This window comes from Python bivittatus, unplaced genomic scaffold, assembly GCF_059951505.1.
Source record: "Python bivittatus isolate LINGU-HERP-01145 unplaced genomic scaffold, Pbiv_v1 ctg000980_np1212, whole genome shotgun sequence".
NCBI classification, from domain to species: Eukaryota; Metazoa; Chordata; class Lepidosauria; order Squamata; family Pythonidae; genus Python; species Python bivittatus.
In genome coordinates this window covers 40729791-40745088 of record NW_028277125.1, presented here as the reverse complement: position 1 = coordinate 40745088, position 15298 = coordinate 40729791, and the positions used below count along the sequence as shown (strand labels likewise).

At 40.2% G+C, this 15298-nt stretch overlaps 1 protein-coding gene across 1 annotated transcript; it reads right to left on the bottom strand.

Annotated features, from left to right (window-relative positions):
• Positions 1-73: 73 nt before the first annotated feature.
• ILKAP (ILK associated serine/threonine phosphatase) lies at positions 74-14925 on the bottom strand. The gene is made up of 12 exons (XM_088131738.1): positions 14561-14925; positions 13747-13812; positions 12507-12563; positions 11272-11391; positions 9800-9926; positions 8452-8558; positions 7980-8073; positions 7500-7587; positions 6696-6817; positions 3717-3836; positions 3502-3583; positions 74-2671 (listed from the first exon to the last, which is right to left on the bottom strand). The coding sequence occupies exons 1-12, from the start codon at positions 14613-14615 to the stop codon at positions 2531-2533; spliced, it is 1179 nt and encodes a 392-aa protein (XP_087987864.1). The 5' UTR covers positions 14616-14925; the 3' UTR covers positions 74-2530.
• Between the last annotated feature and the right edge of the window lie 373 nt (positions 14926-15298).

The window sequence follows — 15298 nt, the reverse complement described above, 5'->3', positions numbered from 1 at the left end:
ACACTATACAGTATATTTTTTACAGCAAGTCTAGCTTATTATATTAAAAAATGAGCGAATGAACACATGCACCCACTTTTAAATGTGTTTTATTTATTTACAGAAGGAATATGCCAAACAATGAAGCTGAAGCACAGAAAAAATGGCTCTTGAGTAGATTTAGAATATAAAAGAAACATGGAGCTAGTCCTCATATCTTAATAATTCAACAGAAAGCACTGAATTAGGGAAACTAACTTTTCTAGGTCTAATTATTTACAGGTACTTGTGAAATTCTCCTCCTCCTCACCAGTCAAACAGGTAGGCTTAACATAAGCTCAGAACTCTGATAAATAGAAAAAGGTTTGACTGAAGCTCTTTTTAAATGGAAAATCTCCCTTGCTGGCTTGTTGAATTCCGTTCCTTGAACACCTTCTATGAAAGAGTTAACAACATGGCAATAGTTGCAAAGGATATTGAAAACTGAACTGAGAATGTAAGGGCTGATTAGCAAATTTTTACTGCTTGACAACCTCAGCTGCTGGCATCCATGTGTGAATAAACGATTATTTGTCGAAATGCACCCTAGTATCACTGAGAAACATAGAAGCTAGGAGTTTGAAGGACCATCTAAACCAATCCCCTGCTCAGTACAAGAAGCCACTAAACATTTCCTGATAGGCGATTTATCTAGTCCCGATTTGAAAACTTCCAGAACAGGGGTCTTCCACTGCTTAGCTAGTTTCACAGTCAGGCAATTCCTCCTAAATATTCAGCCTGAATCTTTCATTTAATTTGAGCCCACTGGTTCTTGTTCTCCTCAGTTTCAACTGAGAACAGGTCCATCCCCTTTTGCACGCAGCAAGAGTTTTAGTTGTTCATAGACCACTACCCTACCTCCCTTAGCCTTCTCTGGTGCAAGTTAAACATGCCGTTTCTTTATCTGCTCTCCGTGGGGCTCAGTACGCATCACCTTGGTAGCATTCTTCTAAACCCACCCCAGCTTCTCCATGTCCTGTTTAACTGGGGTGTCCAGAACTGGGCACAGTATCCCAAGTGCAGAGTACCTGCAGTTACTACTTCCCACAACCTGGATACAAAGTTTAATTTAATGCAGCTCAACATTAACTCATCCTTTTTGCCTGCTTATTCATCTGCTTGCTCTTATTTGGTTGGTGGTGCACTCTATTCCCAAATCTCCCCAAACGTTCCCCCCCTAGTTTTCTCTTACACTTTTCACCGTTGAATATCACCTTACCCATAATAGCCTGATTCTATTCCTATTAATTAAATAATCAGAATAACGGTACTTAGAAAGTACATCAAAAGCTGACGTTAAAGATGATCTTTTATGTATCTGCGAGAGAATGCTACTTCACCAAAAAGAGAGGACAGTGCTCTTACAAAGGTCTTCCACACATACTAATTCATATATTGAAGTTTTTCCTGAATGCTTTATGTGCAGCTGTTTAAAAAAAAAGATTTGTATCTAATAACTGCTGAAAATAAACTAAAATTCAATCTTAGCTAGTTCTCTCAAGCTGCACTGGGGTTTGAATGCTGACCCAAGGCTCAAGCCTAAATATTTCTCAACTTAGATTCCCACTGATTTCAGTAGGTTTACTCTAAATATGATAATCTCATTGACAGCCCAATCATATTCACAAAGTGGACTAATTTTAATGTAATTTCTCCCAAGACTTCAGCCCAAAGAATCTAACCGTGCCATACTGAAAGATTACTCTGTGCATTTAGAATCTAATCTAATCACACTTTCTTGCTGAGGTTCACTGGAAATTTTGCATATAGCTGTATAAATACTGCATGGATACTTGGGTAGTATCCATGCAGCCTGAATCCAAAGTTCAGATGGCCATAGGCATATTTTTGAAAATGAATTATATTACAGTATTTATGATGAACCAGGAGTTGTTAAAAATTGCTATTCTTCAAAATTAGCACAAAAATCCCAATTCTTTTTTTTTATTGGATAAAAAATTCATTTACCAAGAAAACCGGAAAACCTCATTTGCTGGATTTTGAGGATTGCTCTGAGTCATTTAATATGTTGGTTCCACCCCATGCAACAGAATGAGGAATATACTCCCCTCTGCATGGCAGTTATAAAAACTGCTCCTGTCTCCAAAAAATATTCAAGAAGCAGTCAGGAAGGGAACAGATCCCATGCTCAGTTATTAACAAATTGCCAATTAAATATACCAGGGCCCTTTGTGCGTGTATTTTTTAACTGAGATACTGGAGCCTGAAGTACATCTTGTAAGACAGCAGACAATATGAGTATCTGCAAGAGATTTTGTTAGATTACTGCATGTAGCCCATTCAAGGAGGATAACAGAAGACCCAATTACTTACAGCTTATGAAACAATGAACTGACCTGAACGCTTAGAAAAAAACCCTTTATTTACAAATAAGCATATGGGGGAAAATCCATAAAATCCTACACACGCGCACACTTTCACAAAAACACTAATGTGTTCTATTAAATTCGCTGCATGCTGCTATGGATCTTCCTTGCAAATATTCTTCCTATCATTGTTCAATCCGGACCACCACCACAGTGACATTATCTGCTGATCCTCGCTGCACTGCTTTGTTGGCCAGCCTGTTACAGGCTGCTTCATATCTCATATCAGTGGCTGATTTGGCATCTCTTGTTGGAATAGTTTTGTCCTGTTGAGAAGTGGAGCACACAGACAAGTCAGGGCAATTTCCTTTTACTCCAGTGAGATAACTCTATATAGTCACGTCTCATCTCTGACGTCTTGAATCTTTATCATTAGACCAAGCAGTATTAACTCAGGCTTGGACATGATTATTTGCAAATTCTCTTCAAGAGAATGCTCTGTTTTTAAAGAGGGATAACCATGTTTGCTGAAGTAAAACAAAAAGATAACAAAACATCATCTTGCCTAGGATCTGATACCACCTACATAAAAATGAACTGAAGTCCAGAAAAGATCACCGTATAATATATGTATTAGTTCTAAGGTGCTGCGGGCCTCTTTATTTCACCACAAACAAAAACCTCACGTAATGGGCATGCACTCTCCTGTGCACCTTTTCTGCCTTTAAACAGGAAACAAAACTGCCCACCATGCAGCCTCAATACTGCTGCCCTGTTTAATACAGGACTGTGCTATTGTGGCAATGTAAACTGGCTTCTTGGATTCCTAATCTGAGAGAAAGTGCACACTTGAACAATACCAGTCTTATCGCTTAATGGAATAATCTAAGTGTGTTCTAGGACTCTGAAGTTGAAAGCAAAGATACAAGTAGCACAGCAGCAAACAGAAAAGAACAAAAGAGCTGAACTGCCTCTCAAACATTGTTTGCATGAAGAAGCTTGTAATCCTTCAGCAAACAGTAATGAAAAGTTCAAAGTGATGAAGTGACAAAACAATAAGTGGAAAAAAGGAACAAGACCAGTGAAAATAAATGACATGTAATTTCTTTTTCATCACCCTCTTCTTGATTTCTCAACTCAACCCTCCTCCTCTCACCTCCAAACAACACATGATGAAGTTCACAGCTTCTTCTGGTGAAAAGACTTTAAAGAGACCATCACAGGCCAATAGGATAAATCTGCAAAGGTAACTGACAGTAAGATTTACCCAAAATACTTAAAGGAAAAAAAGCATATACTTATACTTTTGAAGCCACTTATGAAGAGTTACCACACATATTCTTCTTACCTGGGATACTGTTTCAATTTTACCTGTCATTGTGTGTAAGCTGACAGCGTTTGACATCCGGCACAGAGACAACCCCAAATCGCTTGTACTGTCCATCCCCAATGGACCGGGAGACCTCCAGGACACCCAGAACACGTCCTTCTCTAAACAGAGAAAGGACGGTGGTGGATTTATAATTCTGTTACTAAATTAAACCCCTAAAATATGGATTGTAGTTCCAAAAGGTAGATCCACAGAAGCTCTGGGCTTACAACATTCATAATCTCTACCGAACATAGTCATTAATCCAGAGTGATGGCAATTGTAGGCCAATATTGTCTAGAGACTCAGTGGGCCAAAGAACCAATTTAGTCTACAGGGTTCACAAATGGCTGATACAATTCCTTTTGCAACTTCAATTTCTAATTTTAGAATGTAAATAAAAGCAACACACAAGTATTTTCTTTACCACATTTAAAAACAGAAATCAATACTCAAGTCATTAGTTTTTCTAAACAATTAGGTGGCAGCATTCTATATTACATGACACCTTTACTCTTATCTATCATGTAATGAAATCAATAATAGCATAGTCTAAAACAGCCTTCCCAATTTGACTGGACATGGTGGGATTGGTAATCCAATACATCTGATGGGGATCAAGTTGGGAAAACCTGTTTTACATTTTTGATAATTCAAATTAGTATTCCATTAAGAAAAAAGGAAATGCAGTTTTTGATCACTCACACTGGAGTGTGGTTAACATTTAAGAATGGCTAGTTTGTTCCCCAAACTGAATGTATGGAAAAGACAGTTTTATACCTAAAAATACTTCTTTACAGCATCAATATATTTTCATAGCCAGCATTTATAATAAAATTACTACATTTATCTACTTTATTTATTTATTTATTTATTTATTTCTATGGCCGCCCATCTCACACAAAGTGACTCAATGACCCATGACTAAGCCGTGTCTAAAGTTATGGCTCCTAACAAATTTTGTTAGAACCTGAAGGTTATGTTAAATGCCAATTAGAATATATTTGCCATACCACAATTAATATACAGTTGCAAGAAAAAGTATGTGAACCTTTTGGAATGTCATGGTGTTCTGCATTAATTTGTTGTAAAATGTGATCTGACCGTCATCTAAGTCAAGAGTATTGACAAATATAATGTGCCTAAAATAATAACACAAAAACAATTCTGATCCTTCATGTCTTTATAGGGAACAACCATAAAAACCTTACAGTGCTAGTGGAAAAAGTATGTGAACCCTTAAGTTGACCTCAAAAAAGCTAATTGGAGTCAGGTGTTAGCATACCTGGAGTCTTGTTAAGCCTTGGAGGTGTGGACTAGAGCTATGTTGACTGATAAAAACCACTCAAACTTTTTGAGTTTTCTCCGCACAAGAAGAATATGCTTATGTGAGCCATGCCTCACCAAAAAGAGCTTTCAGAGGATCTACGATCAAGAATTGTTGATTTACATAAAGCTGGAAAGGGTTACAAAGTGATTTCAAAGACCTTAGAAATTCACCAGTCTACAGTTAGGCAAATGATCTACAAATGGAGACACTTTGGGACTGTGGCTACTCTACCAAGAAGTGGGCGCCCAGTCAAAATGACCCCAAGAGCACAATGAAGACTCATCAATGAGGTAAAGAAACAACCCCGAGTGACAGCCAAGGATTTGAAGGCATCATTGGACCTGGCTAACATCTGTGTTCATGAGTCTACAGTACGTAAAACACTGAACAAGCAGGGTGTCTATGTCAGGACACCACGAAGGAAGCTGCGGCTTACTACAAAGAACATTGCTGCATGCCTGAAGTTTGTGAAAGAGCACATTGACACTCCACAGCGGTATTGGCAAAATGTTTTGTGGACCGATGAAACAAAGATTGAACTATTTGAAAAGAACACACAGCACTACATCTGGCGTAAAAAGGGCACTGCATATCATCATGAAAACATCATCCCAACCGTAAAGTATGGTGGAGGAAACATCATTATTTGGGCCTGCTTTGCTGCATCAGGGCCTGGCCAGCTTGCAGTCACTGAGGGGAAGACGAATTCCCAAGTGTATCAAAAAATTCTTCAGGATAATGTGAGAATGTCTGTACGTCAGCTGAAACTCTGTAGAAGTTGGGTGATGCAACAGGACAATGACCCAAAACACCGGAGCAAGTCCACAACAGAATGGCTTCAGAAAATAAAATCCACCTTTTGGAGTTGCCAAGTCAGAGTCCAGACCTCAACCCAATAGAGATGCTACAGAATGACTTGAAGAGAGCCATACACATGAGACATCCAAAGAATATGACAGAGCTAAAGCAGTTCTGCCAGGAAGAATGGGCTAAAATGCCTCCTGAACGATGTGCAGGTCTGATCCACAGCTACAGGAAGCACCTGGTTGAGGTTATTGCGGCCAAGGGGCAGGGGGGTCAACCAGTTATTGATTCCAAGGGTTCACTTACTTTTTCCACTAGCATTTTGAATGTTGAATGAGTGTGTTCAATAAAGACATGAAGGATCAGAATTGTTTTTGTGTTATTATTTTAGGCACATTATATTTGTCAATACTCTTGACTTAGATGACGGTCAGATCACACTTTATGACAAATTAATGCAGAACACCATGAAATTCCAAAAGGTTCACATACTTTTTCTTGCAACTGTATATAAAGTTTCTTTATATATTTGTGTGTGTGTGTGTGTATACATAATACCCATTATTAAGTACCCAACATTTATTACATATCCTACCTTTTTTCTGAGGCCTCAAGTTTAAAATAGGTGCCTTCCCTAACTTTATTCCCATAACAGAAAGGAAATTGGAGTTTAGAGAGTGAGTATCCTAAAATCACCCAGTGAGTTCTGTGGGGCATTCAACCTGGATTTCCAAGACCAACATTTTAATCCCTGTACTACACTAGCTTCCCCAAGAAGTTGTTGGAATTTTGGCAACTCTAAACTTCCTCCCCATCATTTCCCTTTGTTGCTTCCTCTGTTTGTTACCTGACATTGCCTCCAGCCTTTTGGATCCTCATCCGCTCATCATACTGAGTTGGATTATGTTCTTTACTAAGACTTAAAGCTGTGTGCTTCTGAGACTCTTCATTGTAACGGCACAGAATTGCCTGCATTGACAAAATAACTCTTGTAAGCAAGTAGCAAGAGCTACAAGTGTAAAGTCTCTGCTAGCAAGATATAAGCAACACATTGTACTGTAGTGCTTAACAAATGACATCTGGGGGACAAAGGGCCTGTTGTCCTCAAAACAGCACTACCAACCCCCTCAAATGAAGCTGGAACAATTTTTAGCAAAATAACCAAAAAAAGTAATAAGGCTGAAATCTCATGTGAACTCAGGGCAAGACTGCCAACATTCTGAGCAAGATTTATTTTGAGATATCTGGGATATCACTTGAAATCATGCAATAGTGTTGGGGCCTGAAAAGTTGCTGACCCCTGCTGTATTGAAACATCAAGCACTCTAGTTAGATGGAAAAGGGTACCAGTGTTTACCTCCACCTATCTTCAATTAAAAAGTTGTTTTAAAAAAAGACATCATCGTCCAACATATAGCATCACCCAGAGGTCACTAAGACCCCCCCATCCAAAATCACCCAGCCACTACAGGGGTCTTACTATAAGAAGAGTTTATGTCAGCCTATTGGTCACTTGGTAAAGAAACTGCAAAATAGGTACTGAAGTAAAGGATAGTTGCTATAGCATCTTATCACTGAAGCAAAACAATTACCCATGTTTAATGCCATAAAACTCATGCAAGCTGGATCCACAGTTTTCAGTGTGACTTACCCTACTGTCTCCAAGGTTGGCAATGTACAGAGTATTATCAATCACCAGCACACAGGTTGCCGTGGAACCATCTTTCCAAGCAGGTTTCCTGTGAGTTTCAGAAATTTGGGGCAAAACAAAGATGAGCCCAGCTATTCAAGGTGGTTCTCAAACTACTTAAGATTCCAAGTACCCCGTTATAAAGATGGAAATGTTAGGCCTTATGGAACCACACACACATATAATACAGCCCTCCTTGCATTTTCAAGTGTAATATTCCAGAATGCATGTTGGAGTACCTTCCTCTCCTCTGCACATTCTAAAAATAGTAGACAAATATCAGTTAACATTCTTCTCAATAGGCTACCTTTCCATATACAGGAACTGCTTGATAGAAGAAAAGGATTCAGTGATGCATCCCCACCAACTTTCTAAAGTGATTCAGCCTCAAATACCTTTAACACAGACATGATGTTGTGTACCTGGTAAGTATATACTTACTGGCTGGAAGCCTGCTTGAGGAATTCCTCATCTGTGTGTTTGAAAGTGTCCAAAAGGCATCTCCTTATTGCTTTCTCCACACTGGGCACCTCTCCTGTTTTATAAATCCAAAGAGAACAGTTAGACACCTAATCTGGGGTTAATGGAGAAAAGGTTAGAAAAAACTGGCACCACCCACTCCAGAATTATCATGATACCCCCAGCCTTCACACTGAAAAGGGTAATTATTTTGCTTAATCTTGCATAACTGTGGGATTAAGAAGGTTTACACATCAGATTAATGATTCAGGTTCAGTTTTACCCAAATTATCCTCCAAATACTGCTTGCTACTGTTTAATTACCTTATATATACACTCATATCAGTGTATATCTTCCCAAGGATAGTATAAGTTTACCTGCATTAACAGATCCAAGTCAATATGTGGCTCCTTACAGGAGTAGAACTCAAAGAATACTACCATATTTTCTTACCTTTGGGAAATTTTCTGATCAGGTTTTGATGCAGATTCTGTGCAGCATATGTTGAAGCTCTAACTCCTCCATGGCCATCAAAAACAGCAAAATACGAGACACGGGTTCTGTAAAAAAATATACAGAGACAGATTGTTCTCATTCTGGAACTGGCCAAGATACTGAATTTGCATCCATCGGCAGAACTGCAGAAAATGTAATATGTGGTCCAGCAAAAAATAGTCTTTCCTGCAATCTACACATGGGAATCAGTTTCCTAGCCTCAGAAAAACAAAAAGCATTCATCTTACGTTTTCCAGTTCCAAGAGTTCCCTCAAGAGCTCAGCTATGAAAAGATTCCAGTACCTATATAAGAAAATTCTACACTTCACTACTACAGGATTAATTTTTCTCCTCGTCCTCAACACAAATATATATAAATTCCCCCTTGAACTAGTTTGGAGTTTGATCTCTTTAAGTTTGAAAAAGCTCTTGAAGTATTTGTTTTCTCAGAACCTTTATGTAGGAAGAACTTTCTTTACTATTATCCTACAAAGATTTAAATAATGGTTGTGCTGGTATTTGGAAATTTTATTATTTTATTGATTATTGTACTGTTTTCTTGCTGGTATTAGTTTATGCTGAGTTATATTTCATTGTTTTACCTGTGCTGCATCTAGATATAAGTGCACAGTAAATAAAAATTAGTATTCTATTACTATTATCAATACCTTGCAAAGTATTTGCAGAAAGAGCACATGCAGACCGTGATGTCAAATTGTTTTATACACAAGGTTTAACTTTATCTTCCGTGTGGGAAAATCATGCTAAAGATGTTAAATTAACAATCAAACAGAAATGCTAGTCTGGAATAAGGTGGAAACTCAAAGGGTACCTAATTCTAGAATGTGTCTATTAAAAAAAGAGCATGTGTGTGTATGTGTGTATACATGCATGCAGAGAGTGAGCAATGAACATACATGCTTATCGATATTTTTTTTCTTTTCTTCAGGCTGTTTTGGGGGGGGTGTTAATGTTTTATTTTTCTTCTTAATTATTTCTCTAGGGTTGGGTCTGTTGTTATTTCATTTTGCAAAAATTGAATTTTAAAAAACAGAAAGTTCCAGAGTGAAAAGTATTTCTGATGTGCTTTTTTGGATGTCTTGGACTCTCTTTTCTGTCATGCTTTCCAAAATCAGTGACACTTAAAAGAAAATACACTTTTTGTATGATTATAGCATTATACAGGTTAAAGAAATCAACCAGCTGAAATCACCATCCAGACAAGGCAATTAAACCTGTCCCGGTTTAAGTAGGAGGAAAACATAAGAATCCAATCAAAAAGTGTAAATATAAACTTAAGACTCACATTTGAGAGGACAAGGGGCCGCACTCTTCTGTGATATCATTGAGAATAACATGGGCATCTTGCATCTCTTCTCGCTCACCTTTCCTCTCTGCTACATAACCCTTCAGACCAAGAATACCTGCAGCACCTAAACAAAAACAGAGCAAAGATGCACACCAGATTCAATCCCTCAGCTTGTTTCCTGTATAAAAGCACTACAGTCACCTAGCACAATTAAGGAAGCAGAATTCTGACAAACTCTTGATTATAAACTATATTCAAATTATAAATAGTCCCTGTATGGTACCTATGGCTGAAGATGTTTTCTATGGCAGCAACATTGGGAGTGTCCCTGCAGTTTTGATAGAACACACCAATCATCATCATCATGGCTGACAGAAGTGTCCTGCTCTGGAGGCACAGAAGCAGGGAGAACCCCAAAACTGTTGGAGCTAGGTTTTACTAAATATACTAAATTCCTGAAGCTCACCATAGTAATAGATTGATCATCACACTGCTGAATTGTACAGCTGAAATTCAGCCCAATTGCATCAGAGAGCATATCAAAATAGTGCACTCTAGGGATGGCTGAACATGCAGATGATGCTAAGAAAAGCTTATCCAACTGTCATCACATTACAATTCAGGTGAAGAATTCAGAGACCGTGTTTGGGTTTCTATATCTAAACTGATGCAGGTTAGCTATGATGCTCCCTGCATTACTAAGACATAGTTAAGGAGGGTAAGTAAGGACAGGCTTCACACACTGCATATTTATATTGCTTTAAGTTTGATGTCTGAACCCATTCACTATAGCTTATAAATCATGTGTTGTGTCAATGATTTATATCATTGCAAACCATGGTTAAAACCATGACTTAACAAAATGTATTAGGCAAGATGACATTAGGAAGTGCACAATACAGGGGCAACTAAGTCATGTTGTGCTGAATAATATATATTTGGCAACACAAAAAAGAAGTATATGTGGCAGGGTGAACAAAAATTAGGGATTTGGGATAGCCTTCAAATTTGTACTAATCATGTTAGATAATGTGGATAAGTCACTGCCCTAATCTGAATTATGCATATATTGTTTTTGCAAACAGAATCCAAGCAGGTTAAAAAGCAATCTGTAAGTTTATTTTTTTAAAAATAAGAACTCTGACTATGGCAACTGTGAGAAAAAATGGGTAATACTTGATGCTGACTGTCCTCGGTTCTTTGAAGAAATGCAGCAAACATGTACGATAGCAGCACAATTGTAACTGATAAGTGAAAAAGGATTTGCACTGGTACCCTTAAGGAGGGAGAAACCCAAACTCCACTGAGGCAGAAACACCCAGGAAGGATTTCATCCACATATAGTATTTCCTCCCACTCCTATGACTGGCTACAAGCAACACTGTCATAGGAAAACAATTTCACCTTTGTTGTCATTTAAAGCAGCACTAGAATAGAACAAAATATTTGGCTTCAGAGTGTCTGAAAACCTTTACAAACTTTCTTTTCCACAAGTTCTTCACTCCCATTCTTCTCTCCTTCAGTGGACTTCCTCTTCTCTCCCTTCCCATAGCTCACAGGAAGAGAAACGTGCTCTGTGGGATGAGAAGCTGAAAAACAAAAGGTCATTATTTATTTATTCATTTATAGAAGTTATATGGCCACCCACCTTAGCCAAACAGTTCTGGGCAACTAACAAAATCAGTTTATAAAACAACATAACGTAAAAGCCATAAGGCTACATATAATTAGCAGTGAATGAGATGCCTTGCAAACTGGTTCACAGCACAAACCAAATACATATGCTGGACTCCACTAACAACTGGGCCCCCGTGCCTGAGGGCCAGGGCCAAGGCCATCCGGATCTCAGGGAGAAAACTGTTCCAAAGGACAAGGGCTGCAACAGAGAAAGGATGCTCCCTTGCTCCCACTCGATGATCTTGTTTCACAGAAAGGACCTGAAGCATGCCTACCTTGCCAAATCTGATGGGACATGCAGAAAGCATTGGAGACAGGCTGTCCCATAAGAAACCTGGCCCGGTACCATGCAAGGCCTTAAAGGGAGCCAGCACCTTGAACTGCACTTGGAAGCCTACTGGTGCAACTCACACAGCAGCAGTGTTATGTGGGCACGCCGTGATGTGCCCAAAACTGCACATGCTGCTGCATTCTGGACTACTATTATTCTGTCACCTATTTATGCTGTTTTTTTCCCTTTAGCTCAGATTGGCTTTAATAGTTTAAAATCAAAAGCCAAGGCTGTCACACATTTTGAAATTTAAAACTGAAGTAAAAAGATCTAATTATACACCACATGGATATGCAGGCCAATAAAATACAAGAACTGCTTTAGAAGGTGGATTTGGAGTGGACAAATTGAATCAGGGAACATGCTGAACCTATTCCGTGACCACTATTTCTCTACAACTATAGATCCTGGGAATACATATGTAGAAACCTGTGGCCTCAAACAGCAGTAGAGTAATCTCATCCTATTCAAGTACGTAATTAGTATCTTAACAAAAAGATGATCAGCACCGATATTCTCTAATCTGAAAAAAAGGAAAGTGTCAGGAGACATTTTACCCTTTCTTCTAGTATCATTTTAGACACATTTGCCTGTGAGCATTTAGTGTAAACCTTGGGTACTTAAATATGTAACACTCAACTATAACTCTCGCAGAGCAGTGCAATAAATAGCAAAATAAATCTAGGCACAGCTCACCTGAGTTGCCACTGCTGGCAGGTGGGAGGTCATCAAATAGCAAAGAGCCTCCTGCCCCTAAAAAACAATGAAATACACATCCCAAATCAAATCCCACAGTAAGCAGAATTCTGGACAGTTTCATCTACAATGCTACTCTGCCAAGCTTAAGAGCTACTTAACATTATACCCATTCAAGGTATGGCACTAAATCCAGCTTATAAAATGAGGGGACAAGTACTAGAACTGCAATCCTAGACTGACTTACCTAGAAGCAAGCCTTACTGAAATAGTTTTTCAGATATTTTCAAAAGACTATGCCCGTTATTCATGTTGAAATATGGTTTATAAAAAGAGGCATAGACTAGAGGCATAACTAGAGGTAAGAACTGCTAATTTAAGTGACAGTAGCATTTCATAAAAAGTAAATTAAGAATTGGCATTGTGCTTTGTGCTTCAGGAGAAAACTGATATCAACCGTCTGCGATTCTGACAGACAAGTATTGGCGATAATGACTGGTAGGAGCTCTCTAGGCAGGAATCTGTACCAGCCTCACCTGGAAATGAAACTGGGATCTTCTCCATGCAAAATACGTGTTACTCCAGCAACCAATGGCTCTTCCCCCACAATATGTATTTCTAAAGATGCTCCATTAGCTTCTCCATCTAAAGATGTTCCCTTTCAGGAAAAAGCTCCAAAGAGTTAAATAACTATGGAGTAGTTATGGCCAGCATCTCTCTACCATGTTAGCTGTACAATTACAGCACAAAGGTAGAGTAAAAGAGAAGTTTCAGTCACATTGGAGAATACAGAACTTAAGATTCAGCTTTTTCTTTTCTGCTACCCAGCAGTTTTTCTATTATTTCTAGTTCCACTGTTGGGGGGGGGAACTAACCGAATCTAAATGCTTCGCAGAATAGAGACTTGCATAAGGAAAGTAATATTAAGCTTGTAGTAAAGAAGTGTAAGAGATAAAAAGGACTGGGCAAGATGCCTCTTTGCACCAATATGATGCAAACAAGGAGTCCATACAGAATAAAGAAAGTGAAAGTTGAAATTAGCCAACAGGAAAACCCAACAGAGCCATTGCCCTGTTTTTACTAGCAGCCAGAGGAACAAGCTTGCAGATTCTTGGTCATTCAGGCCAGAGAAACCTATTGCATTTCCATGCCCACTGAGGGGAACTCTGCACAAGGACTCAACTGACAGAGAGAAAGCAAGAGAATTCAGCAAAACTCAAGACATAGACGAAAACCATACCCAAATCAGTGTTGCTGACTGGAGGAAGATCATCAAAAAGCAAAGATCCTTTCTGTCCCTCTTTCTCTACATAAAGTCAAACCAAATACAGAGAAATCTATTAACATACAATATTAAAAGACATTACTAGGGCTACCAGATAGGGCTGCAAAAGTTCAGACGACCATTAGGTGGCACCAAATATCTAATACAGTAGTTTTCGGCATCTCTTTGTTGCCATTCAGTGAATGTCCAGTTTTTACACATTACTTCTTACAGACTTCAAAATAATAATAATAATAATAATAATAATAATAATAATAATAATAATAATAATAATAATAGCAGCAGCAGCAGCAGCAGCAGCAGCAGCAGCAGCAGCAGCAGCAAGATCCTAGGGCTAATTCTATCATCAATTGGCGGGAATCACTGTTCCTTGGGGTCAGGACAGATAAATACCACGACCCGCCCGTGCTGCTTAAGTATTATTACCTGTGCCCGCCAGAGGTCACCCCCGAGTGTCAATACGCGACGCGTGCATTTCCCTACGGGTTCGCATGCGCATGCGTGTTGAATCGTGCTTGGCAGAGCGGGGTTAATTCTGGGCATTACAGTACCCAAACACCACAAGCCCTCCTACAGTCGCCTTTGCTTCTTCCTTGGGAAGGGGCGTGATCGTGTAAAGGCCTCTTGAGTGCACACGTGCAAGCTGCAGCAAGACAAACCTAAGGCTCCTGGGAGCGCGAGGCTGACCCAGCTCTCCTGTTCCCTGCAGACTCAGGCCGACTCCCCCTCCAACATGGTGGCCCGAGCCCGAAAGGTACCCGCCGCTCACCTACTGCTGCGACTGCCGGAGGAGTTGGCTCCGGAAGGTCCCCGAACAGATCCATCCAGCCCTAACGAGGCTGCGGCGGCACCGGCCAGCGCGAGCCGCTTCCTCCTCCTCCTCCCTCCTCCTCCTCGCGCAAAGGCCGGCCTAGCTGTCAATCATTTGCGTCAGGATGACTCGAACGCCGCCCTTCGCGCCCGGGCCTCAATCCGACGGTCGCGTCAGAAGGGGCGTGGTTATGGCAATCTTGCCACCGAGAGAGGTAAGATTAAAATGAGAGAAAGGGCACGTTCAGCTGGTCGGACGGGCCGGAGGCCAAAGCCGTCTTCGAATTGTTTTCCAGCTCTTGAGGTCCTATCTCTATGGCTCCAACAAAGGACGGGGGGCGGGGCGGGGCGGGGCGGGGCGGGGCTAGCCCGGCTATTCTCCGCCCGAAAACTCTGAAGCGCGTCGCTGTTCTCGCTACTTCCGGGGCGGTTCCTCGGCAGTCTTCTTCCAGGGATTTCCCCTGGAAGAAAACCCAAGGAAGGCTGGGGCGGGGAGCCTTCGGAGATCTGGTTCCTGTGCTCGGCCTTCTCCCGCTTGGGATGGAACTGCAGCTTCTGGCGTTCGCAGTCAACGGGTCGTAGTCCTGGTGGCTTCGAGCTTTGCTCATCTCGTACATCTGGAGGGCTCCAGGCCACCGCTCTGAGCCCCAAGGAGAATGATTATTATGTCTGTATGTCTTACAATTCGTGAATAAAA